At 44.9% G+C, this 27,567-nt stretch overlaps 1 protein-coding gene across 2 annotated transcripts; it reads left to right on the top strand.

Moving 5' to 3' along the window:
* Window positions 1-1,694: 1,694 nt before the first annotated feature.
* On the top strand, window positions 1,695-25,669 carry LOC135518947 (protocadherin-17-like). Of its 2 annotated transcripts, none has more exons than XM_064943923.1 (4): window positions 1,695-5,290; window positions 6,449-6,507; window positions 6,695-6,864; window positions 24,394-25,669. In XM_064943923.1, exons 1-4 carry the CDS (start codon window positions 2,810-2,812, stop codon window positions 25,002-25,004), a joined length of 3,321 nt encoding a protein of 1,106 aa, XP_064799995.1. In that variant the 5' UTR covers window positions 1,695-2,809; the 3' UTR covers window positions 25,005-25,669. The 2 variants fall into 2 exon arrangements, with proteins under 2 accessions (XP_064799995.1, XP_064799994.1); XM_064943922.1 differs by having other exon boundaries at window positions 1,696-5,290; window positions 6,692-6,864.
* Window positions 25,670-27,567: the final 1,898 nt, after the last annotated feature.

The following is a 27,567-nucleotide window of genomic DNA, read 5'->3' as shown; positions in this document are numbered from 1 at the left end:
TTACAGCCTGTATTCTTGAATCACGAACCACAGTCATTATCAGACCCTGCAGTGGAAGGAGACAAGACCAAATCAAAATGTGTCATTACAGTAATATGAAAAGTATAATTGGGTGGAATGGGAGTATTGGATACATGCTGTACAAAGTTATTTTGGGTGATCATGTCCGCAAGCATTTCCACAGTCAGAAAAAACAGGGCTGTTGTTTGGAATTTTTTTACCTTTATTTAACTAGGCAAGTCAGTTAAGAACAAATTCGTATTTACAATGACGGTCTACCGGGGAACAGTGCCTTGTTCAGGGGGCTCTAACCACTAGGCTACCTGCCACGCCAAGTAGCCTGGTAACAGCCCCTGGCATGACCCGCCTTTCTGGCACAACAGAACTGACCACCTTTAACAAACTCTTTCTTGTATGACCAGTGCTTGACTTGGGCAGGAGCTCTCCTGGGTACCAGTAACTCAAATGTTCTACTGCTTGAGCTCCTGTTCCTCCAGCTTGGTCTCATAGACTAGAAGTAACATATTAAAAGTAAATCCGGGACACTCAATTTAGTATGATATGTCATGTTACGTTTGGTATGGTTACAGAATGTTTCTTGAGGCAAAAACGAAAAGATTGTGATTGGTTGGTTGGGGTTTGGGTGTGTAACGCAAACATCTACCAACCCAAAATTTGCGTGTTTGAATCTCATCACGGACAACTTTAGAATATTAGCTAATTAGCTCATTTTCAAATATTTACTACTTTTTAGCTACTTTGCAGCAATTACTTAGCATGTTATCAAACCCTTCCCCTAACCTAAACCTTAACCTTTTTAGCTAAACTTTCCGCTAACCCTAACGCCTAGCCTTAACGTAACATTAGCAACAACAAATTGGAATTCGCAACATATCATACATTTAGCATATTCCTAACATATCGTACGAATTGTAATTCCTAACATATTGTACGAATTGTAATTTGTAACATATGATACGAAATGGATGATGGACATCCACAAATGAATACATACCAAACGTAACATATCATACTAAATGGAGAATAATAAGAAATGCTCTGAGACCAGGTTGGTTCCTCTTATAGAATATTAGTTTAAACGTATTGTGGAGCTCCTGCATCTAAATATAACAATTTGCACCCCAAATGTCAGTCCAAGTTAAGCACTGGGTCACCACTCTTTTTATTTTACTAGGCAAGTCAGTTAAGAACAAATTCTTATTTTCAATGACGGCCTAGGAAGAGTGGGTTAACTGCCTTCATATCGTTCCACCTTTTCTATGACACTAGCCATAGTTATTATCACTGACAGATCCTGGGAAGATTGACTGACATTTAATCCATTCTTCTTTTCAATCAGGTGTAGGAAACAGTGGCTTAACTGCCTGTTCAGGGGCAGCACGACAGATTTTGTACCTTGTCAGCTCAGGGATTCGAACTTGCAACCTTCCAGTTACTAGTCCAATGCTCTAACCACTAGGCTACACTGTACCCAAAGTCTCACAGGTTTTATCAGTCTTTTTATATTTATCCCTATTCAGACATGTTTCTATGATCCACACACACTATGTCTACTGCACATCCAGATGTCTTCGGAACAACATCCACAAGCACGTTTTCATCTCCAGCTCTCTGCTCAGTGCGCTCACATCAGTAAGTGAGTCACGTACCAGCGGAACAGCCCTCCTTCAATGCGAACTTGCCAGACCTATTGGAGAAAACCCCCAAGGCAGGATCTGTCACTGTTTCACTCATTGGCTGGAAGACGATCAGAAACATGTTATATGCACCAAGATATAAACTGGAGTCGGTGTAGGGCGTATTGAGGAATCTTGTGGTAACCAGATCTCAATGCCAAGACGAGCTGTTTTCAACTGTTGACGTGACTGGAGAATTGAACACAGGAAGAAGAAAGAAAAAAACAAAACAATTTTGAGCATATCGGAAAATCTACAACGTTGTGCACCTTATTTTTTGGATTTGTGTAACCTCTAAAGAGGCAGTGTTGATTCTCTTACCCCCGAATCAATGCAGGATGCAAGAGCACAAGGTCCAACTGGACTGGATTACCGGATTAATGGACTGATTATAGGACAATTATCGGGCAAAAGTCCTTATCGCTCTCCAGATGTTCGTGAATGAAAGGATGTAAAACGTGGTCCCGAAAAAGCATATTTATTGGTGCATCTGCTATAGGGATACTTTATGGGTTAGTTCATGTAACCTACATGTTCATAACCAGTATGCAACAGTGTGTAGCCTAGCTCTCACAGAAAAAAAAAGTATACTGTGTACTGTAGATGGTAGCCGGCTACGCTGGAAAATGTGTAGTTAAATGAATGAATATCTCCGTATTTTTCTGTAAACTAGGTGTAGATGCCGCATGGGCTTTGCGCATTTGTACTGCCTAACCTTCAGCATAGAGTGTTGAACAAACGGATGTAACCTTGTAGCAACAAGGGAAATCATGAACGCTTTAAAATCACTAAATATATTTTATTCATCGCACAAGTGAATCACGTCTGCCACATGTTCAATTGTGTATTGCGTGATATGTCTTTGGGCGTTCATCTCTGTTTACAGAAATAGTTAATTATATCTGTATATGGCATGTGAAGGAGGTTAGAATAACCGCGTAAAAGAGGGGAAAGGCTGGCTCATAAATCGATTAAATATCCTCTGTCGTGTTGGATACAAAACTACCTGTCTCGTGTGATTTTAGTCGTAGTGTGTGGCACCTGGACAAATCAACAGGTTGGAAGTTAAAAGGGACATTTTTAAGCACGCGCATCCTACACAGTAAAGGGATATGCGTCTTCCTGTCATATGTTTCCTTCTCTTCTGGGCTAAAGCCCGGACACTGAAAAATCTAAATTATTCTGTTCCGGAGGAGCAGGGACCTGGAACTGTTATCGGAAACATTGCTAAGGATGCCGGATTTGGACCGGTGGAGAAAGGAACCAAATCGAACTTTCGAGTTCTGGAGAATTCTGCTCCACACCTCATTGATGTGGATTCGGAGAGTGGGCTGCTTTTTACCAAACAGCGGATTGACAGGGAGACATTGTGCAGACGCAACCCCAAGTGTCAGCTCTCTATGGAAGTGTTTGCCAACGACAAGGAAATATGCATGATCAAGATTGATGTAGTGGATATAAACGACAACTCCCCCAGTTTCCCCTCAGATCACATCAATATTGATATTTCAGAGAACGCAGCTGCTGGGACACGGTTCCCTTTAACAATTGCACACGACTCAGATTCTGGACAAAACGGAATAAAGACTTATCAGGTTACCAGAGATGATTACAATACATTTTCTTTGGACTTGAAATTGAGAGGTGATGGAACCATATATCCTGAATTGGTGGTTCAGCGCCCTCTCGATAGGGAAGATCAGTCTCATCACACCCTCCTTTTGACAGCCATTGATGGAGGGGAGTATCCAAGATCAGGGTCCATGCAAATCAATGTGAGAGTTACTGATTCAAACGATAATAGCCCAGTATTTGACAAACCCGGCTACATGCTGGAGCTCCCTGAAAACTCACCGCCTGGGAGAATGCTGATAGATGTGAATGCAACTGATCAAGATGAGGGCAGCAATGGACAGGTAGTCTATTCTTTCAGTGGATATGCATCCGATAGAGTCCAAGAGTTGTTTTCTATTGATCCCAAAACAGGTGTCATTAAGATTCAGGGAGAAATTGACTATGAGGATAATCCAACCATTGAATTTGACGTGCAGGCCATGGACCTGGGGCCTAACCCCATACCTGGCCATTGTAAGATTTCAGTCAAAGTGCTTGACAAGAATGATAACTGGCCCGTTATAAGTTTTGTCTCCGTCCGACAGGGAGCTATCAGTGAGGCAGCGCCTCCAGAATCTGTCATCGCCCTGGTGAGAGTCACTGATAAGGATTCTGGGAGGAATGGCCAGCTCCAGTGCAGGGTGCTTGGCAATGTACCATTCAGGCTGCAGGAAAACAATGATAATTTTTACACTCTGCTCACAGACAGACCTCTAGACAGGGAACTGAAAGACGAATATAATGTGACCATAATGGCCAGAGACAATGGAATACCCTCGTTGAATTACACCAAATCATTCACAGTGAAAATCTTAGATGAGAACGATAATGCACCACGTTTCACCAAGACCATCTATGTGCTCCAGGTGCCTGAGAACAACATCCCAGGGGAGTACTTAGGCTCAGTTCTGGCTCATGATCCAGATATAGGTCAGAATGGAACTGTGTCTTACTCCATTTTGCCGTCGCACATCGGAGACGTGTCAGTTTACACCTACGTGTCTGTCAATCCTACCAACGGAGCCATTTACGCCTCAAGGTCTTTCAACTACGAACAAACTAAGTTCTTTGAGTTCAAAGTTCAAGCTAAAGACGCAGGGTCTCCTCATATGGAGGGCAGTGCCTCAGTCAGAGTCAGTGTGCTTGACGTCAATGACAATCTACCAGTTATTGTATTACCCCTCCTGATAAATGACACTGTGGAAATCATGGTCCCTAGAAATGTAGGTCTGGGGTACATAGTGACCACGGTGAGAGCGGTCGATCAGGACCACGGGGAGAGCGGTCGTCTGACCTACGAGATCTGGGAGGGTAACGAGGAGCACCTGTTTGAGATGGACCCTGTGGCCGGCGAGGTCAGGACTGCCCATGCTGTGTGGGAGGACGTGGCCCCAGCTGTAGAGCTGGTAGTGAAGGTAACCGACCACGGCAAGCCCCCACTGTCTGCCGTGGCTAAGCTGATCATTAAGGCCAGCACAGGAGCCATGGCAGCCGGGGAGTCCAGTGCCAGCGGGGAGCAGCAGCACTGGGACATGTCCCTGCCCCTCATCATCACCCTCTGCATCATCTCCCTCATGCTCCTGGCTGTCATGACTACCATCGCCGTTAAGTCCAAGCATCAAGATAAGGAGGCTGGGAATTATAACTGCCGTATGGCCGAGTACTCCAACTCCAATCCCCCGGTTGGAAACGCCAAGAAGAAGAGGATCAACAAGAGCGACATCATGCTGGTGCAGAGCGAGGTGGAGGAGAGGGACTCTGTGAGCAGGATGAATGTGGTGAGCAGCCCATCTCTCATCACCTCGCCTATCTGTTTCGACTACCAGGCGACCAGCCCCCTGCCTCTCACGCTGCCCAGGTCAGAGGTCATGTATCTGAAAACCACTTTCAACAGCCTGACGGTACCTCGGGCTGGCTGTCACTCAAGCTTTGCGGGGCTTACCACAGAGACTCCTATGAATAGAATGTCAGTGATACAGGTAAGAAACAGAATCTATTGTCAGCCTTTTATTCTCCATTCATGGATTCTAATCTGCCACAAGAGAGGTAATTCTTCAAATCAATACTCTCAGGCACCATGCAATCACATATCCTTCTTATCATTTTTATTCCATGCCTGGCGCCCTACAATATTGCCAATTGAAGGAGTCAAAAAATGCAGCCAATACAGGATAATACGCCATATTGAAGAAATATATTAAAATATATGTTGGCACCGGTTGTTAGCGTGCTTGAATAGACTGTTTGCAATCTACTTCTCCTCCACAGAGATCCTAACCATTTTGAAATTGGCCCATTATGATTCGCTTCTACCAGCACCTTACAGGTGGTCTGAATAATCAGAAACCCATTTCTGGTAGACATGCAAACCATGTGAGTCTTGGACTGCGCTGCTGCGCTGCCACTGCCAGATCTGTCTGTGAAAACAAAACCCTGCCCGAAATGTGGGATTGGACAACAGCTTGTCTGATCACATTAGTAAAATATTATGTGCCAGACAGCTAGATGCATACAGCATAACCTTACAATCCCATTTCTTGCCCTCAACAAACATGGAGCAGTTCCACAAATCCAAATCCTATGTTGGCATGATAAGGCCTTCATCAGGGTCCAGCTCTACCTTGTACAAAATGACAGGGTTGCTTTATGCAAGCCAGCATATTCAATTGACAGGGAACGCATGTAATTGTATTTAGCACAGCAGTGTTTTTCAGTTGTTAATGATGTAAATATCTAGGACAGTCTCCGAGATGATAACACTGATGACAAGGTCTGTTGCTAGGGCACGTTGCTATGGCATGTGGGTGTGATCAACACAAACATAATAATTCTCACGATAAGTAGAAACGTGGATGCAGATGACAGTGACTGCTACATTACTGCTCAGCCTCGCCAAACAGACGCACGTATAGTATGGACATGAAGGAGATTTGTTCTTTTCAGGGTGCCACTTTTGGAACATGTTGTATTACCATGTTTCACATATTCCTAAATGATTCAAATGTAGAGATCAGAATGTAGGCCAAGCCACAGCTATGGGCATATCCTTTTAATATCTCATGTTGCACACATTAAAAAATAAATCAAAATGTCTGGAGCACAATAAACTAATCATTTCTCTGTGATTTCATTCTCAGACAGATACTCTTCCTTCGGAGCTGAATAACGTGGCCAACAGGCAACCATTTGCTCAAAGGTAAAAGGTCGCTGTATGATACCGACCTAACCGCCTAATTTTGCATCGTAGTCAATATCAAGGCATCAGGCTATAAAAGCATGTCAAAAAAGGGCGCAGAGGTGATCACATGAGAGATACACAGACACTACCACCAGTGAGTTATTTTTTTTATTTATTTCATGTTTCTCTCCCCATCCTGCAGCAGCTCAACTTTTAAGGATGCAGAGCGAGCGAGCCTCCGAGACAGTGGCCATGGTGATAGTGACCAGGCTGATAGTGACCTGGATACTAATAAAGGCTGTGCCTGCAACACGTCTGCCAGGGGGGCCCTCAAGATGAAAGCCACAGCAGTTAATGGCCAGCCTCTTGACCAGGGTGAGTGGAAGCTCTCACTCTCTCTCTCTGACATCGTGAAGATGCTTAACAGACCCTTGTATCAGACCCCCTGCACCAAGCCAACATGCACTACAAACACGTGTTGACAGTCTGTCTATCCCTATAATCCTACAGAACCGCCCTCAGTGTAAAGCTAAAGTAAATTATGATTACACAGTGTACACCTCAAAGAGATTACTGAAATCATAATATTTAAAAGAGATTGTAGCAGTAAGAATTCTTTGCAGCAGTAATGAAATCTTAGCTCTGTGAGACAGCTTCGTATTGTAGCTCAGTGCTGGTGCAGAAATGTTGAACTACACTGCCAAGATGACATGAAGGCGCCATAGTGGAAAATAGATGATAGTTAAGGGGATAAAAGGGTCCATTGACTGAAGGAAATGATATTCAAACACCCTCTGCCAGCTTTGTAAAGTGTACCTCTATGGCTGTCTCATTTGAACATTTCATTATTTGATTATGAACTTTCCGCAAGCCTTGCTTGCATCACAAGACAGGGACAAAAGAGCATGACAGACACTTTCAGTACAAACAGACATGTAGCGTTTGGTGACTGCTGACAGAATACTTTCTTTCTCAGGTGCCTTTAATGGACTGTTAGAATGGTAAAGATGTACATACGATAGGGAATGATAAATAGGACTATTTTGTGCCAGTTATGTCAAAAGTCTTGCTGATGTTCTCAACACGTACAAGCGTTGATGAGTTTGAAACACTTTCCGCCAGTCAAGTGCTTTTCACCACTTGTCGGATTCTGATTGGTTTATATAGCTCTTTTTCTGTGTGATACAATGAAGCACATCTCCCATATACACCTTTCAATCCAAGATGTTTTTCTGTCAACTTTAGCATCTCGTCAGCTTTAGCATCCCGCCAACTTTAGCATCCCGCCAACTTTAGCATCCCGCCAACTTTAGCATCGTGCCAAGTTTAGCATCGTGCCAAGTTTAGCATCTCACCAACATTAGCATCCTGCCAACTTTAGCATCCTGTCAAGTTTTTGCCTACTTTTTGTTATAAATGAAATGTATAACCAACCTAGTCATTATTATGACTTTGATCACACCAACATTGCATTTTGGTACACCAGAAGTACATTCATTTCTCTATTTTATTTCACCCATTTTTCTCCCCAATTTCATAATGTAAAATTGGTAGTTACAGTCTTGTCCCATCAGTGCCTTAGACTGCTGCGCCACTCAGGAAGCCCAGTAGTTCAACATTCCTTCCTCATCAGAACCCAAAATATAAGCTTGTTTTACTCCAATGTTTGTAAACAAAGAAAATGTAAACACACTGTATAGCCTCAATACATGTTTAGAACTATACCTCTGATATTATGGATGGTCAGTTATTATGGATGGTCGTCCATAGCTCAGTCTTTGAATTTGAGAGTGGTTGCATTTCTCCAGCCCCCCCCCCCCCCGCTTGTTTACCCAAACAGTGATGGGGAGTACACTTTGTTATTGTTTTAGCTCCTTTAACAAGTGGATTGTTTTTCTCTTCACTTGCAGTCACTTAGTAGCCAAGGCCTACTCCAGACCAAAAGCCTGTTTCTTGTCTTAATAACCCTCTGGAGTCAAAGCTCTGGGGGGGGGGGGTTGCAATTTGATTTAGAATTTTAAGACCCCTTCAGGTATTACAAAAATATATGAAGATATTATTGGATGAAACATTGAATTTGGCATTACTGCTATAAGCCAATAGAAGGGCATCAAATAAAATATTCCCTACATGGAGCAACAGATAGTCTCATATTGAAGTTTGTTCTGAAGTGTGTTTGTCTTTTATCTGAGAGTTATAAGAATGATCAGTAAACTATATATACATGTTTTTTTTACATGTACAGTGTATTCGTTAAATATTCCGACCTCTTGATTATTTGTTTTTATTTCCTCATCAATCTTCACACAATAAACAAAGCAAAAAACAGGTTTTTAGAAATGGTTTCAAATTGAAAATTGAACATAAAAAACTGAAATATAATTCATATAAGTATTGAGATCCTTTGCCTTTTGGCAAACTCCAAGTGGCATGTCATGTGCTTTTTTTACTGAGGAGTGGCTTCCGTCTGGCCACTCTACCATAAAGGCCTGATTGGTGGAGTGCTGCACCATTTCTGTATGGACTTCACTTTGTGCACAGGGGCATTGTCATGCTGAAACAGGAAAGGGCCTTCGCTAAAATGTTGCCACAAGGTTGGAAGCACAGAATAGTCTAGAATGACATTGTATGCAGTACCGTTAAGATGGATCTTTCCTGGAACTAAGGGGCCCAAACCATGAAAAACAGCCCCAGACCATTATTCCTCCTCCACCAAACTTTACAGCCAAACCCAGATTCATCCGTTGGATTGCCAGATGGTGAAGCGTGATTCATCACTCCAGAGAATGTGTTTCCACTGCTTTAGAGTCCAATGGTGGCAAGCTTTTCAGCACTCCAGCCGACGCTTGGCATTGCACATGGTGATCTTAGGTTAGTGTATGGCTGCTCGGCAATGGAAACACATTTCATGAATCCCCAAACAAACAATTATTGTGCTGACATTGCTTCCAGAGGTAGTTTGGAACATGGTAGCCATTGTTGCAATCGAGGACACATGATTTTTATGCGCTACGTGCTTCAGCACTCTGGGGTCCTGTTCTGTGAGTTTGTGTGGCCTACCACTTCGCGCCTGAACCTATGTTGCTCCTTGACGTTTCCACAGCACTTACAGTTGACCGGGAAAGCTCTATCAGGGCAGAAATTTGACAAACTGATTTGTCGGAAAGGTGGCATCCTATGACAGTGCCACGTTGAAAGTCACTGAGCTCTTCAGTAAGGCCATTCTAATGCCAATGCTTGTCTATGGCGATTACATGGCTGTGTGCTCATTTTTACACACGTCAGCAAAGGGGGTGGCTGAATTTGCCAAATCCACTAATTTGAAGTGGTGTCCAAATACTTTAGTATACAGTTGAAGTCGGACGTTTACATACACATAGGTTGGAGTGATTAAAATTTGTTTAAAAACATTTCTTGTTAACAAACTATAGTTTTGGCATGTCAATTAGGACACATTCTTATTTTCAATGACGGCCGGGGAACAGTGGGTTAACTGCCTGTTCAGGGGCGGAACGACAGATTTGTACCTTGTCAAACCCCCGAGCTGACAAGGTACAAATCTGTCGTTCTGCCCCTGAACAGGCAGTTAACCCTTCTGTTCCCAGGCCATCATTGAAAATAAGAATCTGTTCTTAACTGACTTGCCTGGTTAAATAAAGGTACATTTAAAAAAAAAAAAAAAAAAAAAAAAATCTACTTTGTGCAATGACAGTCATTTTTCCAACAATTGTTTACAGCCAGATTATTCCACCTATAATTCACTGTATCACAATTCCAGTGGGTCAGAAGTTTACATACTCTAAGTTGACTGTGTCTTTAAACATGGCTTTAGAAGATTCTGTTAGGCTATTTGATATTTCATTTGAGTCAATTGGAGGTGTACCTGTGGATGTATTTCACGGCCTACCTTCAAACTCAGTGTCTCTTTGCTTGACATCATGGAAAAATCTGAATAAATCAGCCAAGACCTCTGAAAAACAATTGTAGATCTCCACTAGTCTGGTTTATCCTTGGGAGCAATTTCCAAACGCCTGAAGGTACCACTTTCATGTGTACAAACAATAGTAGGCAAGTATGAACACCATGGGACCACGCAGCCGTCATACCGCTCAGGAAGGAGACGTGTTCTGTCTCCTAGAGATTAACGTACTTTGGTGCGAAAAGTGAAAATCAATCCCAGAACAACAGCAAAGGACCTTGTGAAGATGCTGGAGGAAACAGGTACAAAAGTATCTATATCCACAGTAAAACAAGTCCTATATATAACCTGAAAGGCCGCTCAGCAAGGAGAAGCCACTGCTCCAAAACCAACATAAAAAAGCCAGACTGGGGTGGCAGCATCATGTTGTGGGGGTGGCAGCATCATGTTGTGGGGTGCTTTGCTGCAGGAGGGACTGGTGCACTTCTCAAAATAGATGGAATCATTAGGGCGGAAAATTATGTGGATATATTGAAGCAACATCTCAAGACATCAGTCAGAAAGTTAAAGCTTCCTCGCAAATGGGTCTTCCAAATGGACAATGAACCCAAGCATACAGTACTTCCAAAGTTGTGGAAAAATGTCTTAAGGACAAGAAAGTCAAGTTATTGGAGTGGCCATCACAAAGACCTGACCTCAATCCTATAGAACATTTGTGGGCAGAACTGAAAAAGCGTGTGCGAGCAAGGAGGCCTTCAAACCTGACTCAGTTACCACAGCTCTGTCAGGAGGAACAGGCCAAAATTCACCCAAACTATTGTGGGAAGCTTGTGGAAGGCTACACAAAACATTTGACCCAAGTTAAACAATTTAAAGGCAATGCTACCAAATACTAATTGAGTGTATGTAAACTTCTGACCCACTGGGAATGTGATGAAAGAAAGAAAGCTGAAATAAATAATTCTCTCCACTATTATTCTGACATTTCACATTTTTAAAATGATGTGTTGATCCTAACTGACCTAAAACAGCATTAATTTACTAGGATTAAATGTCGGGAATTGTGAAAAACAGAGTTTAAATGTACTTGGCTAAGGTGTACATTGGCGTACATTGGCTAAGGTGTACACTGTACATTTGGGAGGCAGGGTAGCCTAGTGGTTAGAGTGTTGGACGAGTAACCAAAAGGTTGAAAGTTCAAATCCCAGAGCTGACAAGGTACAAATCTGTCATTTTGCCCATCATTGAAATAAGAAATTGTTCTTAACTGACTTGCCAGGGTATAAAAAAATTGTTTATCTCCGTATATACTGTACATTACTTCCAGGACCTGCCGAAAACAAATGAATAATGGATTTCTGCGTAAATTCAATGGATGTATTAAAATAGACCATCCATATCTACTCCCACTCTTGAACTGTGTGCACGGGAGATATAATCCTGGTCCTGGTGAGAAAGTGGCAAAAATGGGACTGTATTAATTAGCTCTAAAGACTATTGTTTTACATGCAATAGTCTGTCTGTGAAGGAGGTAATAGTCACAGTTTGTCTGCAGTTGAAAACATAGTGGAGGACCTGACTGAAGTGGGGCCGGCTCTCATTTCCCTGATAGAAGTGTCTAGGAATGGAATGACTTGTCATTAGGTGGACAGTACTGTTTTCATCAGGTCCCTGGAGAGTACTGTTTTCATCAGGTCCCTGGACAGTACTGTGGTCATCAGGTCCCTGGACAGTACTGATGTCATCAGGTGGACAGTACTGTTGTCATCAGGTCCCTGGACAGTACTGTGGTCATCAGGTCCCTGGACAGTACTGTAGTCATCAGGTCCCTGGACAGTACTGTGGTCATCAGGTCCCTGGACAGTACTGTGGTCATCAGGTCCCTGGAATGTACTGTGGTCATCAGGTCCCTGGGCAGTACTGTGGTCATCAGGTGGACAGTACTGTGGTCATCAGGTCCCTGGACAGTACTGAGGTCATCAGGTCCCTGGACAGTACTGTTTTCATCAGGTGGACAGTACTGTGGTCATCAGGTCCCTGGACAGTACTGTTGTCATCAGGTGGACAGTACTGTGGTCATCAGGTCCCTGGACAGTACAGTGGTCATCAGGTCCCTGGACAGTACTGTGGTCATTAGGTGGACAGTACTGTTTTCATCAGGTCCCTGGACAGTACTGTTTTCATCAGGTGGACAGTACTGTTGTCATCAGGTCCCTGGACAGTACAGTGGTCATCAGGTCCCTGGACAGTACTGTGGTCATTAGGTGGACAGTACTGTTGTCATCAGGTCCCTGGACAGTACTGTTTTCATCAGGTGGACAGTACTGTGGTCATCAGTTGGACAGTACTGAGGTCATCAGGTCCCTGTAATGTACTGTTGTCATCAGGTCCCTGGACAGTACTGAGGTCATCAGGTGGACAGTACTGTGGTCATCAGGTCCCTGGACAGTACTGTGGTCATCAGGTGGACAATACTGAGGTCATCAGGTCCCTGTAATGTACTGTTGTCATCAGGTCCCTGGACAGTACTGAGGTCATCAGGTGGACAGTACTGTTGTCATCAGGTCCCTGGACAGTACTGTGGTCATCAGGTCCCTGGACAGTACTGTGGTCATCAGGTAGACAGTACTGTGGTCATCAGGTGGACAGTACTGTGGTCATCAGCTCCCTGGACAGTACTGAGGTCATCAGGTCCCTGGACAGTACTGTGGTCATCAGGTCCCTGGACAGTACTGAGGTCATCAGGTCCCTGGACAGTACTGTGGTCATCAGGTGGACAGTACTGTTGTCATCAGGTCACTGGACAGTACTGTGGTCATCAGTTGGACAGTACTGTTTTCATCAGGTGGACAGTACTGTGGTCATCAGGTCCCTGGACAGTACTGTGGTCATCAGCTCCCTGGACAGTACTGTGGTCATCAGGTCCCTGGACAGTACTGTGGTCATCAGGTGGACAGTACTGTTGTCATCAGGTCCCTGGACAGTACTGTGGTCATCAGGTCACTGGACAGTACTGTGGTCATCAGGTCCCTGGACAGTACTGTGGTCATCAGCTCCCTGGACAGTACTGTGGTCATCAGCTCCCTGGACAGTACTGTGGTCATCAGGTGGACAGTACTGAGGTCATCAGGTCCCTGGACAGTACTGAGGTCATCAGGTCCCTGGACAGTACTGATGTCATCAGGTGGACAGTACTGTGGTCATCAGCTCCCTGGACAGTACTGTGGTCATCAGGTGGACAGTACTGAGGTCATCAGGTCCCTGGACAGTAGTTGTCATCAGGTCCCTGGACAGTACTGTGGTCATCAGGTGGACAGTACTGAGGTCATCAGGTCCCTGGACAGTAGTTGTCATCAGGTCCCTGGACAGTTCTGTGGTCATCAGCTCTCTGGACAGTACTGTGGTCATCAGGTCCCTGGACAGTACTGAGGTCATCAGGTCCCTGGACAGTACTGTTGTCATCAGGTCCCTGGACAGTACTGAGGTCATCAGGTCCCTGGACAGTACTGTTGTCATCAGTTGGACAGTACTGAGGTCATCAGGTCCCTGGACAGTACTGTGGTCATCAGGTCCCTGGACAGTACTGTGGTCATCAGGTGGTCAGTACTGTGGTCATCAGGTCCCTGGACAGTACTGTGGTCATCAGGTGGACAGTACTGTTGTCATCAGGTCCCTGGACAGTACTGTGGTCATCAGGTCCCTGGACAGTACTGTTGTCATCAGTTGGACAGTACTGAGGTCATCAGGTCCCTGGACAGTACTGTGGTCATCAGTTGGACAGTACTGAGGTCATCAGGTCCCTGGACAGTACTGTGGTCATCAGGTGGACAGTACTGTTGTCATCAGGTCCCTGGACAGTACTGTGGTCATCAGGTGGACAGTACTGTGGTCATCAGTCCCCTGGACAGTGCTGTGGTCATCAGGTCCCTGGACAGTACTGTGGTCATCAGGTGGACAGTACTGTTGTCATCAGGTCCCTGGACAGTACTGTGGTCATCAGGTCCCTGGACAGTACTGTGGTCATCAGGTGGACAGTTCTGTGGTCATCAGGTGGACAGTACTGTTGTCATCAGGTCCCTGGACAGTACTGAGGTCATCAGGTCCCTGGACCGTACTGTGGTCATCAGCTCCCTGGACAGTACTGTGGTCATCAGGTGGACAGTACTGAGGTCATCAGGTCCCTGGACAGTACTGTGGTCATCAGGTGGACAGTACTGTTGTCATCAGGTCCCTGGACAGTACTGAGGTCATCAGGTGGACAGTACTGTCGTCATCAGGTGGACAGTACTGTTGTCATCAGGTCCCTGGACAGTACTGTGGTCATCAGGTCCCTGGACAGTACTGTGGTCATCAGGTGGACAGTACTGTTTTCATCAGGTCCCTGGACAGTACTGAGGTCATCAGGTCCCTTGACAGTACTGTTGTCATCAGGTCCCTGGACAGTACTGTGGTCATCAGGTGGACAGTACTGTGGTCATCAGCTCCCTGGACAGTACTGTGGTCATCAGGTGGACAGTACTGTTTTCATCAGGTCCCTGGACAGTACTGAGGTCATCAGGTGGACAGTACTGAGGTCATCAGGTGGACAGTACTGAGGTCATCAGGTGGATAGTACTGTGGTCATCAGGTGGACAGTACTGTTGTCATCAGGTCCCTGGACAGTACTGTGGTCATCAGGTGGACAGTACTGTGGTCATCAGCTCCCTGGACAGTACTGTGGTCATCAGGTGGACAGTACTGTGGTCATCAGCTCCCTGGACAGTACTGAGGTCATCAGGTGGACAGTACTGAGGTCATCAGGTGGACAGTACTGAGGTCATCAGGTGGATAGTACTGTGGTCATCAGGTGGACAGTACTGTGGTCATCAGGTGGACAGTACTGTGGTCATCAGTTGGACAGTACTGTGGTCATCAGGTGGACAGTACTGTGGTCATCAGGTGGACAGTACTGTGGTCATCAGGTCCCTGGACAGTACTGTGGTCATCAGGTGGACAGTACTGTGGTCATCAGGTGGACAGTACTGTGGTCATCAGGTCCCTGTACAGTACTGTGGTCATCAGGTGGACAGTACTGTGGTCATCAGGTGGACAGTACTGAGGTCATCAGGTGGACAGTACTGTGGTCATCAGTTGGACAGTACTGTGGTCATCAGGTGGACAGTACTGTGGTCATCAGCTCCCTGGACAGTACTGTGGTCATCAGGTGGACAGTACTGAGGTCAACAGGTCCCTGGACAGTACTGTGGTCATCAGCTCCCTGGACAGTACTGTGGTCATCAGGTGGACAGTACTGTGGTCATCAGGTGGACAGTACTGTGGTCATCAGCTCCCTGGACAGTACAGTGGTCATCAGGTCCCTGGACAGTACTGTGGTCATCAGGTGGACAGTACTGTGGTCATCAGGTGGACAGTACTGTGGTCATCAGCTCCCTGGACAGTACTGTGGTCATCAGGTCCCTGGACAGTACTGTGATCATCAGGTCCCTGGACAGTACTGTGGTCATCAGGTGGACAGTACTGTGGTCATCAGCTCCCTGGACAGTACTGTGGTCATCAGGTCCCTGGACAGTACTGTGGTCATCAGGTGGACAGTACTGTGGTCATCAGGTGGACAGTACTGTGGTCATCAGCTCCCTGGACAGTACTGAGGTCATCAGGTCCCTGGACAGTACTGTGGTCATCAGGTCCCTGGACAGTACTGTGGTCATCAGGTCCCTGGACAGTACTGTGGTCATCAGGTGGACAGTACTGTGGTCATCAGGTGGACAGTACTGAGGTCATCAGGTCCCTGGACAGTACTGTGGTCATCAGGTGGACAGTACTGTGGTCATCAGGTGGACAGTACTGTGGTCATCAGGTCCCTGGACAGTACTGTGGTCATCAGGTCCCTGGACAGTACTGTGGTCATCAGGTGGACAGTACTGTGGTCATCAGGTGGACAGTACTGAGGTCATCAGGTCCCTGGAGAGTACTGTGGTCATCAGGTCCCTGGACAGTACTGTGGTCATCAGGTCCCTGGACAGTACTGTGGTCATCAGGTGGACAGTACTGTGGTCATCAGGTCCCTGGACAGTACTGTCGTCATCAGGTCCCTGGACAGTACTGTGGTCATCAGGTGGACAGTACTGTGGTCATCAGTCCCCTGGACAGTACTGTGGTCATCAGGTCCCTGGACAGTACTGTGGTCATCAGGTCCCTGGACAGTACTGTTGTCATCACGTCCCTGGACAGTACTGTGGTCATCAGGTGGACAGTACTGTCTTCATCAGGTCCCTGGACAGTACTGTTGTCATCAGGTCCCTGGACAGTACTGTGGTCATCAGTTGGACAGTACTGTGGTCATCAGGTCCCTGGACAGTACTGTGGTCATCAGGTGGGCTACTTTCCACTCCATTGCTATGAGCTGTGTGGTTGTGGTATGCCCAGGAGGACAGAAATGGTTGCCAGGGGGATGTGTGTGTGTGTGTGTGTGTGTGTGTGTGTGTGTGTGTGTGTGTGTGTGTGTGTGTGTGTGTGTGTGTGTGTGTGTGTGTGTGTGTGTGTGTGTGTGTGTGTGTGTGTGTGTGTGTGTGTGTGTGTGTTGTCAGGGGAAACGGCAGGGCCAGTCTCTCTGTGGGATGTGTAAATTCAACCCTACCTCTCTGGAGCACATATTTCTAAATGTTATTCTCCAGACCCTGTCCAAAGACCAATCAAATGGAACGATATTGAAAGAGATGTTTCATATGTTCAGAAACGGAATTGACACACAGCACAGATGCTTAATGTAATGTCAATTAATAATTTATAGACCTGCATTTAGTGAGATAAGATTATTGCAAAGAACAGGTACAATGCATTTAATATGAATAGCTTGTGTTAAGGATTTTTTTCTGATGTACTCAGAGTTGTGTCTTTGGTTGTACAATATGTTGTTTTAAAGCTAAACTAATTGTTACACTGAATGGTTACTGTTGCTCAGCTTTAAATTGAATTGACCTGCAGTTTACAGACAGTTTTCTCCTCTGGGGCAATCGGTTTCTGGTATGATGTATTTGCTCTATAGGTCCAAATTGTCCACGTAGTGAGGTGTAGGTTGATGTGTCCTTTACCTGGAGAGGAGGATCATATGGCCTGGAATAATAGTTTCAACTTCGTACAAAGTCACCACAAGCCCTAACAACAGGGCGGATTGAGTATTGCTTTTTTTTTTGTGTATTTTCACCTTTATCATAGACTCCTCTCGGCTTTGATACAGGCGATGAATGCACCAATAGCTGTCCTCCCTTCGAAGTATGTCCTGTCTCCAGGAGCCTCTAGCTGCGTGTGTACCGGGCGTCTCTGTTGCTAGGCTTTTTCTATTTACCACGACCAGGCAGGTTCTTTGTCTTTGAAAACATTCCCCCCCCTTCAGCTTAGACGTAATACCACCACCCTTGTGATCCCTTTAAATGGCTTCTCTGTGTCTCTGGCTTTTAACAAGCATCCACAAGGCACACGCCTGCAATTGTAGACCCATTAAAGATGATTAGTCTTGGAACTCTATGGTGCTTTCAGAGATTTTAATTATCCTGACTCGGGCAGGTACATGGCAAAACACAGCCAGATGTCTACTCTGGCTATGTTTTGTAAGATCCCCCACATTGTCTTTAGGAATAGTTACAGTACAGCTGTTCTCTCTTAATTTGACCACTCTGTTGTCGCTAAAATAAATCCTGCGTCACAGGAAATGCTAACGTGTATTTGAGTTATAAAAATGCTTCTAAAGTTTCAATTTCCACCATTTCAGACTTAACTTGCACTAACGAAAAATGTATCAACCCATAAAAAAATTGACTATAATCCACATAATAATGAAAATTTCCTGTTACTGCAGGATTCTTTTCCTGCTGTTTGAAACTGGTCAAATTAAGATCCTACATCTGTATGTACAAAGGGAAGTTCCTAACGTGTGATTGGTCTGTGTTGTGTGAGACATGGCAAATCCACATACCATCCACCACTGAAAGGTGTATCTTGGCAAAGGGTGTGCAACTCATTTGACACAAACACACTAACTTTGATAACAAAGAGCTCTTGTTTCGGGCAAAGTGAGAGTCTTCGCCTGTAAGCTGTGAAAATAAACTATCCCTGTGAGTCAAAGTATGATAGTTTCCTATATTTAACCACTTTCCATATGCATTGCAATATAAACATAAAATGCCTTGTTGGCACCTCTCTCAACAGGTGCTCACCCCATATATCAATTCTTAATTGTCTGAACTCATTTGAATTCAACGCACATAGTGAGAAGGCAATGTATAACACTGGATTTTTAGTCACCACAGTCATCAAAACTGTAGTCCAAAATATCAACTGTGCAAATGCTTCCATGAACCTTTTCAATACACAGACCTCTCTCTCTACATCATTGTCAAAGGCTAGTTTATTTACAGTGGGGATAGCTACCTTTAAAACGACATTTAAATGAGTCTCTTTCCTGGTCGTACTGCCTATGTTGTGGTTGTTATACAGAGCCTTCGGAAGGTATTCAGACCCCTTTACTTTTTCCACATTTTGTTACGTTACAGCCTTATTAAAACATGTATTAAATAATTGTTTTCCCCTCATCAATCTTCACACAATACCCCATAATGACAAAGCAAAAACAGTTTTTTAGAATGTTTTGCTAATTTATATATATATATTTTTTACATAAGTATTCAGACCCTTTACTCAGTACTTTGTTGAGCTTTACAGGCTCGAGTCTTTATGGGTATGACACTACAAGCTTGGCACTTGTATTTGGGGAGTTTCTCCCATTATTCCCTGCAGATTCTCTCAAGCTCTGACAGCTTTTCTTTTCAGGTCTCTCCAGAGATGTTCTATTGGGTTCAAGTCCGGGCTCTGGCTGGGCCACTCAAGGACATTCAGAGACTTGTCCTGAAGCCATTCCTGCGTTGTCTTGGATGTGTGCTTAGGGTCGTTGTCCTGTTGGAAGGTCAACCTTCGCCCCAGACTGAGGTCCTGCGCGCTCTGGAGCAGGTTTTCATCAAGGATCTCTCTGTACTTCATCTTTTCCTCGATTCTGTCTAGTCTCCCAGTCCCTGCCACTGGCTCCAGTCTGGTCACTCTACCATAAAGGCCTGATTGGTGGAGTGCTGCAGAGATGGTTGTCCTTCTGGAAGGTTCTCCCATCTCCACAGAGGAACTCTTGAGCTCTGTCAGAGTGACCATCGGGTTCTTGGTCACCTCCCTGACCCTTCTTCCCCATTGGCTCAGTTTGGCCGGGCAGCTAGCTCTAGGAAGTGTCTTGGTGGTTCCAAACTTCTTTCATTTAAGAATGATGGAGGCCACTGTGTTCCTGGGGACCGTCAATGCTGCGGAAGCGTTTTGGTACCCTTCCCCAGATCTGTGCCTCGACACAATCCTGTCCCGGAGCTCTACGGACAATTCGACCTCATGGCTTGGTTTTTGCTCTGACATGCACTGTCAACTGGGGGACCTTATATAACAGGTGTGTGCCTTTCCAAATCACGTCCAATCAGTTCAATTGACCATAGGTGGACTCCAGTCAAGTTGTAGAAACATCTCAAGGATGATTTCATGGAAACAGGATGCACCTGAGCTCAATTTCGAGTCTCATAGCAAAGGGTCTGAATACTTATATAAATAGGCTTTTTCTGTTTGTTTTATTTTATAAATTTGCCAACATTTCTAAAAACCTGTTTTTCCTTTGTCATTATGGGGTATTGTGTGTAGATTGATGAGGATGTTTACAGTGCCTTGCGAAAGTATTCGGCCCCCTTGAACTTTGCGACCTTTTGCCACATTTCAGGCTTCAAACATAAAGATATAAAAATGTATTTTTTTGTGAAGAATCACACAATCATGAAGTGGAATGACATTTATTGGACATTTCAAACTTTAAAAAAAAATCAAAAACTGAAAAATTGGGCGTGCAAAATTATTCAGCCCCCTTAAGTTAATACTTTGTAGCGTCACCTTTTGCTGCGATTACAGCTGTAAGTCGCTTGGGGTATGTCTCTATCAGTTTTGCACATCGAGAGACTGACATTTTTTCCCATTCCTCCTTGCAAAACAGCTCGAGCTCAGTGAGGTTGGATGGAGAGCATTTGTGAACAGCAGTTTTCAGTTCTTTCCACAGATTCTCGATTGGATTCAGGTCTGGACTTTGACTTGGCCATTCTAATACCTGGATATGTTTATTTTTGAACCATTCAATTGTAGATTTTGCTTTATGTTTTGGATCATTGTCTTGTTGGAAGACAAATCTCCGTCCCAGTCTCAGGTCTTTTGCAGACTCCAGATTGTTGTCCTATGGACAGAGTCTCCCACCTCAGCTGTAGATCTCTGCAGTTCATCCAGAGTGATCATGGGCCTCTTGGCTGCATTTCTGATCAGTCTTCTCCTTGTATGAGCTGAAAATTTAGAGGGACGGCCAGGTCTTGGTAGATTTGCAGTGGTCTGATACTCCTTCCATTTCAATATTATCGCTTGCACAGTGCTCCTTGGGATGTTTAAAGCTTGGGAAATATTTTTGTATCCAAATCCGGCTTTAAACTTCTTCACAACAGTATCTCGGACCTGCCTGGTGTGTTCCTTGATCTTCATGATGCTCTCTGCGCTTTTAACGGACCTCTGAGACTATCACAGTGCAGGTGCATTTATACGGAGACTTGATTACACACAGGTGGATTGTATTTATCATCATTAGTCATTTAGGTCAACATTGGATCATTCAGAGATCCTCACTGAACTTCTGGAGAGAGTTTGCTGCACTGAAAGTAAAGGGGCTGAATAATTTTGCACACCCAATTTTTCAGTTTTTGATTTGTTAAAATATCCAATAAATGTCGTTCCACTTCATGATTGTGTCCCACTTGTTGTTGATTCTTCACAAAAAAATACAGTTTTATATCTTTATGTTTGAAGCCTGAAATGTGGCAAAAGGTCGCAAAGTTCAAGGGGGCCGAATCCTTTCGCAAGGCACTGTATTTATTTCATTCATTTTAGAATAAGGCTATAGCGTTATAAAATGTGAAAAAAGTCCAGGGGTCTGAATACTTTCCGAATGCACTGTATGTATATATATGTAAAACTGGTGTGGTTTTTCCTGTGACTGGAGATGAAAAGCAGACAAAAACAATTCCACTTCCCAGGCAGCATATTTGGTACCTTAGAAGTTTGTAGTTTCCCATTGGTTCTGGTAACAAAGCCATACATTTCCTGACCAGTAAAACTGTACATTTTTTAAAAACATTCTGCGAACGGAAGTGAAACGTCTTCTGGGAACGTTTATTTTAGGTTGCAGGGAGGTTCTGAGAATGTTTTACTCTGGTCCGTTGAAAGTTTTATTAATACTCTTGAGATCAGAAATATTGGTTGTTTTGAGGTTTGAGGTTTTACCCCTCCTTTTTTGTGATATCCAATTGGTAGTTACAATCTTGTCTCATCACTGCAACTCCCCAACAGACTTGGGAGAGGCGAAGGTTGAGAGTCATGCGTCCCCCGAAACATGACATGCCAAGCCGCACTGTTTCTTAACACACTGCTCGCTGTACTCAGAAGCCAGCCGCACTAATGTGTTGGAGGAAACACCATCCAACTGACAACCGAAGTCAGCTTGCTGCCTCCGGCCTGCCACAAGGAGTCACTAGAGCCACAAGGAGTCACTAGACAAGCACAATGAGCCAAGGCCAGCTGTGACACAGCCTGGAATCAAACCCCCCCAGCTGGGATCAAAGGCTGTAGACCGAACTCCCTGTAGACTGGGATAACCCGGACACTGGGATGCAGGGCCGAACCCGAGGCTGTAGACTGGGATCGAACCCAGGCTGGGCTGGGATCGAACCCGAGGCCTGGGATCGAACCCAGGCTGTAGACTGGGATCGTGACACAGCCTGGGATGGAATCACTGGGAAACCCGAGGCCCAAGGCTGTAGACTGGGATCAAACCTGGGATCGAGGCTGTAGACTGGGATCAAACCCGAGGCTGTAGACTGGGATCAAACCCGAGGCTGTAGACTGGGATCAAACCCGAGGCTGTAGACTGGGATCAAACCCGAGGCTGACTGGGAGAGGCTGGGATCAAACCCGAGGCTGTAGACCGAGGCTGTAGACTGGGATCAAACCCGAGGCTGTAGACTGGGATCAAACCCGAGGCTGTAGACTGGGATCAAACCCGAGGCTGTAGACTGGGATCAAACCCGAGGCTGTAGACTGGGATCGAACCCGAGGCTGTAGACTGGGATCGAACCCGAGGCTGTAGACTGGGATCGAACCCGAGGCTGTAGACTGGGATCGAACCCGAGGCTGTAGACTGGGATCGAACCCGAGGCTGTAGACTGGGATCGAACTGGGATCAAACCCGAGGCTGTAGACTGGGATCAAACCCAAGGCTGTAGACTGGGATCAAACCCAAGGCTGTAGACTGGGATCAAACCCAAGGCTGTAGACTGGGATCAAACCCAAGGCTGTAGACTGGGATCAAACCCAAGGCTGTAGACTGGGATCAAACCCAAGGCTGTAGACTGGGATCAAAGACTGGGATCAAACTGGGATCAAAGGCTGTAGACTGGGATCAAAGGCCTGGGATCAAAGGCTGTAGACTGGGATCAAACCCAAGGCTGTAGACTGGGATCAAACCCGAGGCCTGGGAGGCTAGACTGGGATAGACTGGGATCAAAAAGGCTGTAGACTGGGATCAAACCCAAGGCTGTAGACTGGGTAGACTGGGATCAAACCCAAGGCTGTAGACTGGGATCAAACCCAAGGCTGTAGACTGCTGCACCACTCAGGAGGCCATTTTGAAGGTTATTTTTATCACTTTCTTAAGACATTCACAGAATGAAGAATTTTAATAACAATGCTAGATTATTTTGGGTTAACTCTTTTGAGCTCCAGGCGCAGATGGAAATTCATTTCCTTAGGCATTAATCATCCAAAAACATGTATGAGATTCAAACCTATAATCTTGTGTTCTCTGTCCATGGAATTAGTCCACTGCACCACCAGGATGGAGCTAGGATTACATGTTTTTTAAGCTTACAAAGCTGTTCATTTTAGTCTATTCAAACAGACCTCATTTCAAAGAAAAGAACACTCATTAAGATCCGGTGTGGGCGAGGCCAATAAACCTGAACACACTTAACTAGATAGAGGTTAGAGAGAGTTTTGTTGATGCTGAGAATGGAATGTATATGTTTTTAAATAACCATGATAACCATGAATAGAACCATGAGGAAACCTGAAGGAAACGTTATGTTGAAGTACTGAAATTCCTGTAGAAGAAAGTTGTTTCTTAACGTTCTCTGAACTATTTGAGAACATTCCCAATATCAAACCAGTTGGAGAGCATTCCTAGAACATTTCCACCATTTACATTAAATCTAACCATGTTGGAAGTTTTAGGAAATGTTCTGTTAAAGAAATTAAATGTGCTGAGATTATTCCAAAACCAAGCAACTATCCTGCAACATTCCCAGAAAGTTGTGGGAAGGTTGTTTGCTAAATAACCATAGGACAACCACGCTCTCACCAAGCTCTAAGGAACATATGGTTCTCAGAACGTGATGCGCTAGCTGGGATGGTTCTCAGAATTGTATGTGCTAGCGAGATTGACTGTAATCTGTTGTTAGTCTGCCTTGCTGGATGTGCCTTCAAAAGTACAGGGATTGTAATGTGTGGGATCCATGTTGCAGTTTTGCCCAAATCGAACAGTTTCTTTTGATTTAATATGCATTTTGAATTCACATTTTCTCTTGATCGTAGTCCTGACAGACTGGAAATTTGAGTGGTTGTACTAATTCCCCAGAAATTATTTATTCATTCTTCTATAGTTTTTATTTGAGTAGGTTTGGGAGGACATATGGGTCTCTAGTGCTGAGATTGAGCTCTGAATTACATTTTATTATTTAACTTCAATATTTGATCATACCTCAAATGCACCCATCCCTTTGTAAAGTGGTTGTCATTTAATAGCAACTTTTTAACTCTTTCCATAGGACAAGGCAGATCTGTTCACTGCACAGATGAATGTCGTGCGCTGGGCCATTCTGACAGATGCTGGATGCCAAAGCTACGTGTAGGAGGCCAAGCAGACAGCGGCGATAATCGCACCGACCTTTTCATCCCAGTGGGAATGGAGGCCACGGCTGAGACAGAGATTTATGGCAGCCTCAACCGCAGCGCAGCCAGAAAAACCCTCAGCACGTTCGGCAAGGAGCAGCGGGACAGCACCATCCTAGTGGCCAACATCAAACCCTACTTCAAGTCTCAGCGTGCCCGCAGTCCCCAGTTGCAGGAGTGCTCTTCTGGGTCCAGCAGCCCCACCAAAGGGAACACACCCCTGGACTCCCACACCAAAGGGCCTAGGGAGGAGGTGGGGAGGGACGGGGAGGGGGGCTCAGACAGCAGTGCCTATGGACCTCCTGACGGCCAATGTTCACCACCCCATACGGAATTGGAGGAGCCGTCATACTTGGCTTGCGGCCTCACGCCCAAGTCCCTGTCAAACAGCCTTATCCACAGCTCTGAGATCAGATCTGGGATCATCAGCCAGGAGTGTGTGGGGATGGAGTGTGTCAGTCCAAACCAGCGGGACTCTGGGGACTGAAAGGTCAGGGTCTGGGCCTCATCTGGGTGCCGTGTGATACGGTCACAGATGAATGACGGAAGGGTAATTTATGTTCACCCAGGAAGGTTCCAGACATTGTACTGTATAACCAAAAACCATCAGACATTAGCTCTGTCTTTTTTTTATTCTGTGGTTTGTTGTTAAAAGTAAAGAAAAACATGTATGTCCACGGTTCTGACTGCTGTGAGCAGAAGGGGAAGAAAATCATTGCTTTCATGCTATTATGTGTTTTCATGCTATACTGTTCAATTTAGATGTCCGTGTTTTACACAATTCAAGCTCCAATTTTGTGAGGCTGTTGAACGAATTGCTGCTGTTAAGGTATTAAGTCCTGTCTGCTTCTGTTAAGTGATATGCTTTCGTCTTCACTTACTGTAGTGTATGAAAAACATCCGCTTGGATTTATAATTTAAGTGAAATACAACGTGAAGTGTCATATGAACGTTTAAATTCGACTCTGCTCTGGTAAACCAGGGAATGTCCCTTTTCATGAAACCATTTGAGGTTGCTGAAAAATCAAGCCGTTTTTTTACAAATGTATTTGTAATTTTATCGTCGGTTTATGTGCAAAAAAAGCTGAGCTTTCAAGTGAATATGAGCTACTGTACTTGTGTATTGTATTAAATTTGTATACACACGTGCTACAGCGGAACACAATGTAATTATTTTTTGATAAATGGTGCCTCTAAAGCTATCAAGCTTTATTCTGCCTGAGGATCATAATTATCTCTCCAAGGTGTGGTTCAAGGACCGACATGATTTATCTTTTGCTTAATCAACTGTCAGCAAAGGCTGTAACCCCACAAACACACCAAAACGAGCCGTGACTATTTACAATAGCGGTCGAGACCCCACTCTAGTTAACTTGATATTATCATACTCATTATGCAATCATGACTCTTACCACAGACACCTTTCTTTTTAACACCAACTAATTATCTTTAACAGCAACTAATTATATTTAACACCAACTAATTATCTTTAACAGCGCATAAATTAAATCAGACCATATGAAGTGGTTTAGTTTATTCAAGGTGTCGACCTCAGCTAGTGTACCTCATTACACAGCAAATTAGCCAAGCCTATGCTGCTTCTATGCTGCTCAAGCATTAAAGTAACTGCCAAATGAAAATCTCACTTTAAAAAGTTCATATTCTGTTAACTCCAAATAATGTTGTTGACTCCTCCTATACTCGTATTTGTGGCAAAAGCATCAATTTGGAGAAAAAACACTTAAATCCCCCCCAGCTTAAAGTTGTATTTCAAACAGACCGTTTAAAAAATGCTTGCTATTTTCTCATAGAACACGATGTCATCTCCCTGAGGATAAGCTGGCCAATCAGCAGTCTACATGCGTGAATATTTTTAATGAGTATACACCCACACCATTCCAACACAGAAAAGCTGCTTTTTAGCATTACCTAATTACCTTGTTTTTTTTTAAGGAAAACTACTTCACTCATATTGTACTGTAAGTAATTATAGGTCATATTCCATAGAAATCTTGAAACAGTGGTCAGTTACTTTAAACAAGTCTCCAATGTATGTATGGTACAAGGACATTTGTTGATGTAGAAGCACTAGCATACCTGAATTTAAGGCCAGCTGAATCAATGTTCCTCTTCCTCTGCACCACTCTGAGGAGAACCACCCTGAGGAGAATCACCCTGAGGAGAAACACCCTGAGAAGAAACCCTTCTGAGGAGAACCACCCTGAGGAGAACCACCTCGAGGAGAACCACCCTGAGGAGAATCACCCTGAGGAGAACCACCCTGAGGAGAATCACCCTGAGAAGAAATCACCCTGAGGAGAATCACCCTGAGGAGAACCACCCTGAGGAGAACCACCCTGAGGAGAATCACCCTGAGGAGAACCACCCTGAGGAGAACCACCCTGAGGAGAATCACCCTGAGGAGAACCACCCTGAGGAGAACCACCCTGAGGAGAACCACCCTGAGGAGAACCACCTCGAGGAGAATCACCCTGAGGAGAATCACCCTGAGGAGAAACACCCTTAGGAGAACCACCCTGAGGAGAACCACCCTGAGGAGAACCACCCTGAGGAGAATCACCCTGAGGAGAACCACCCTGAGGAGAAACCACCCTGAGGTGAACCACCCTGAGGAGAATCACCCTGAGGAGAACCACCCTGAGAAGAACCACCCTGAGGAGAACCACCCTGAGGAGAAACCACCCTGAGGTGAACCACCCTGAGGTGAACCACCCTGAGGAGAAATCACCCTGAGGAGAACCACCCTGAGGTGAACCACCCTGAGGTGAACCACCCTGAGGAGAACCACCCTGAGGTGAACCACCCTGAGGAGAATCACCCTGAGGTGAACCACCCTGAGGAGAAATCACCCTGAGGAGAACCACCCTGAGGTGAACCACCCTGAGGAGAACCACCCTGAGGTGAACCACCCTGAGGAGAACCACCCTGAGGAGAACCACCCTGAGGAGAATCACCCTGAGGAGAACCACCCTGAGGAGAACCACCCTAGGAGAAATGAGGAGTTTGTCAAGGAGAATCTCAAGGAGAAA

This window comes from Oncorhynchus masou, chromosome 29 (assembly GCF_036934945.1).
Source record: "Oncorhynchus masou masou isolate Uvic2021 chromosome 29, UVic_Omas_1.1, whole genome shotgun sequence".
Classification (NCBI taxonomy): Eukaryota; Metazoa; Chordata; class Actinopteri; order Salmoniformes; family Salmonidae; genus Oncorhynchus; species Oncorhynchus masou.
The sequence above is the reverse complement of the archived record's forward strand: the minus strand, read 5'-3'. Positions and strand labels throughout refer to the sequence as shown.

Bases quoted from the DNA above. Each gene is read 5' to 3' on its own strand.
- LOC135518947 (XM_064943922.1), top strand. From the start codon at position 2,810: ATGCGTCTTCCTGTCATATGTTTCCTTCTCTTCTGGGCTAAAGCCCGG. The intron at 5,291-6,448 runs GTAAGAAACAGA...TTTCATTCTCAG, and splicing joins ATAGAATGTCAGTGATACAG to ACAGATACTCTTCCTTCGGA. The intron at 6,508-6,691 runs GTAAAAGGTCGC...CCCATCCTGCAG, and splicing joins AGGCAACCATTTGCTCAAAG to CAGCTCAACTTTTAAGGATG.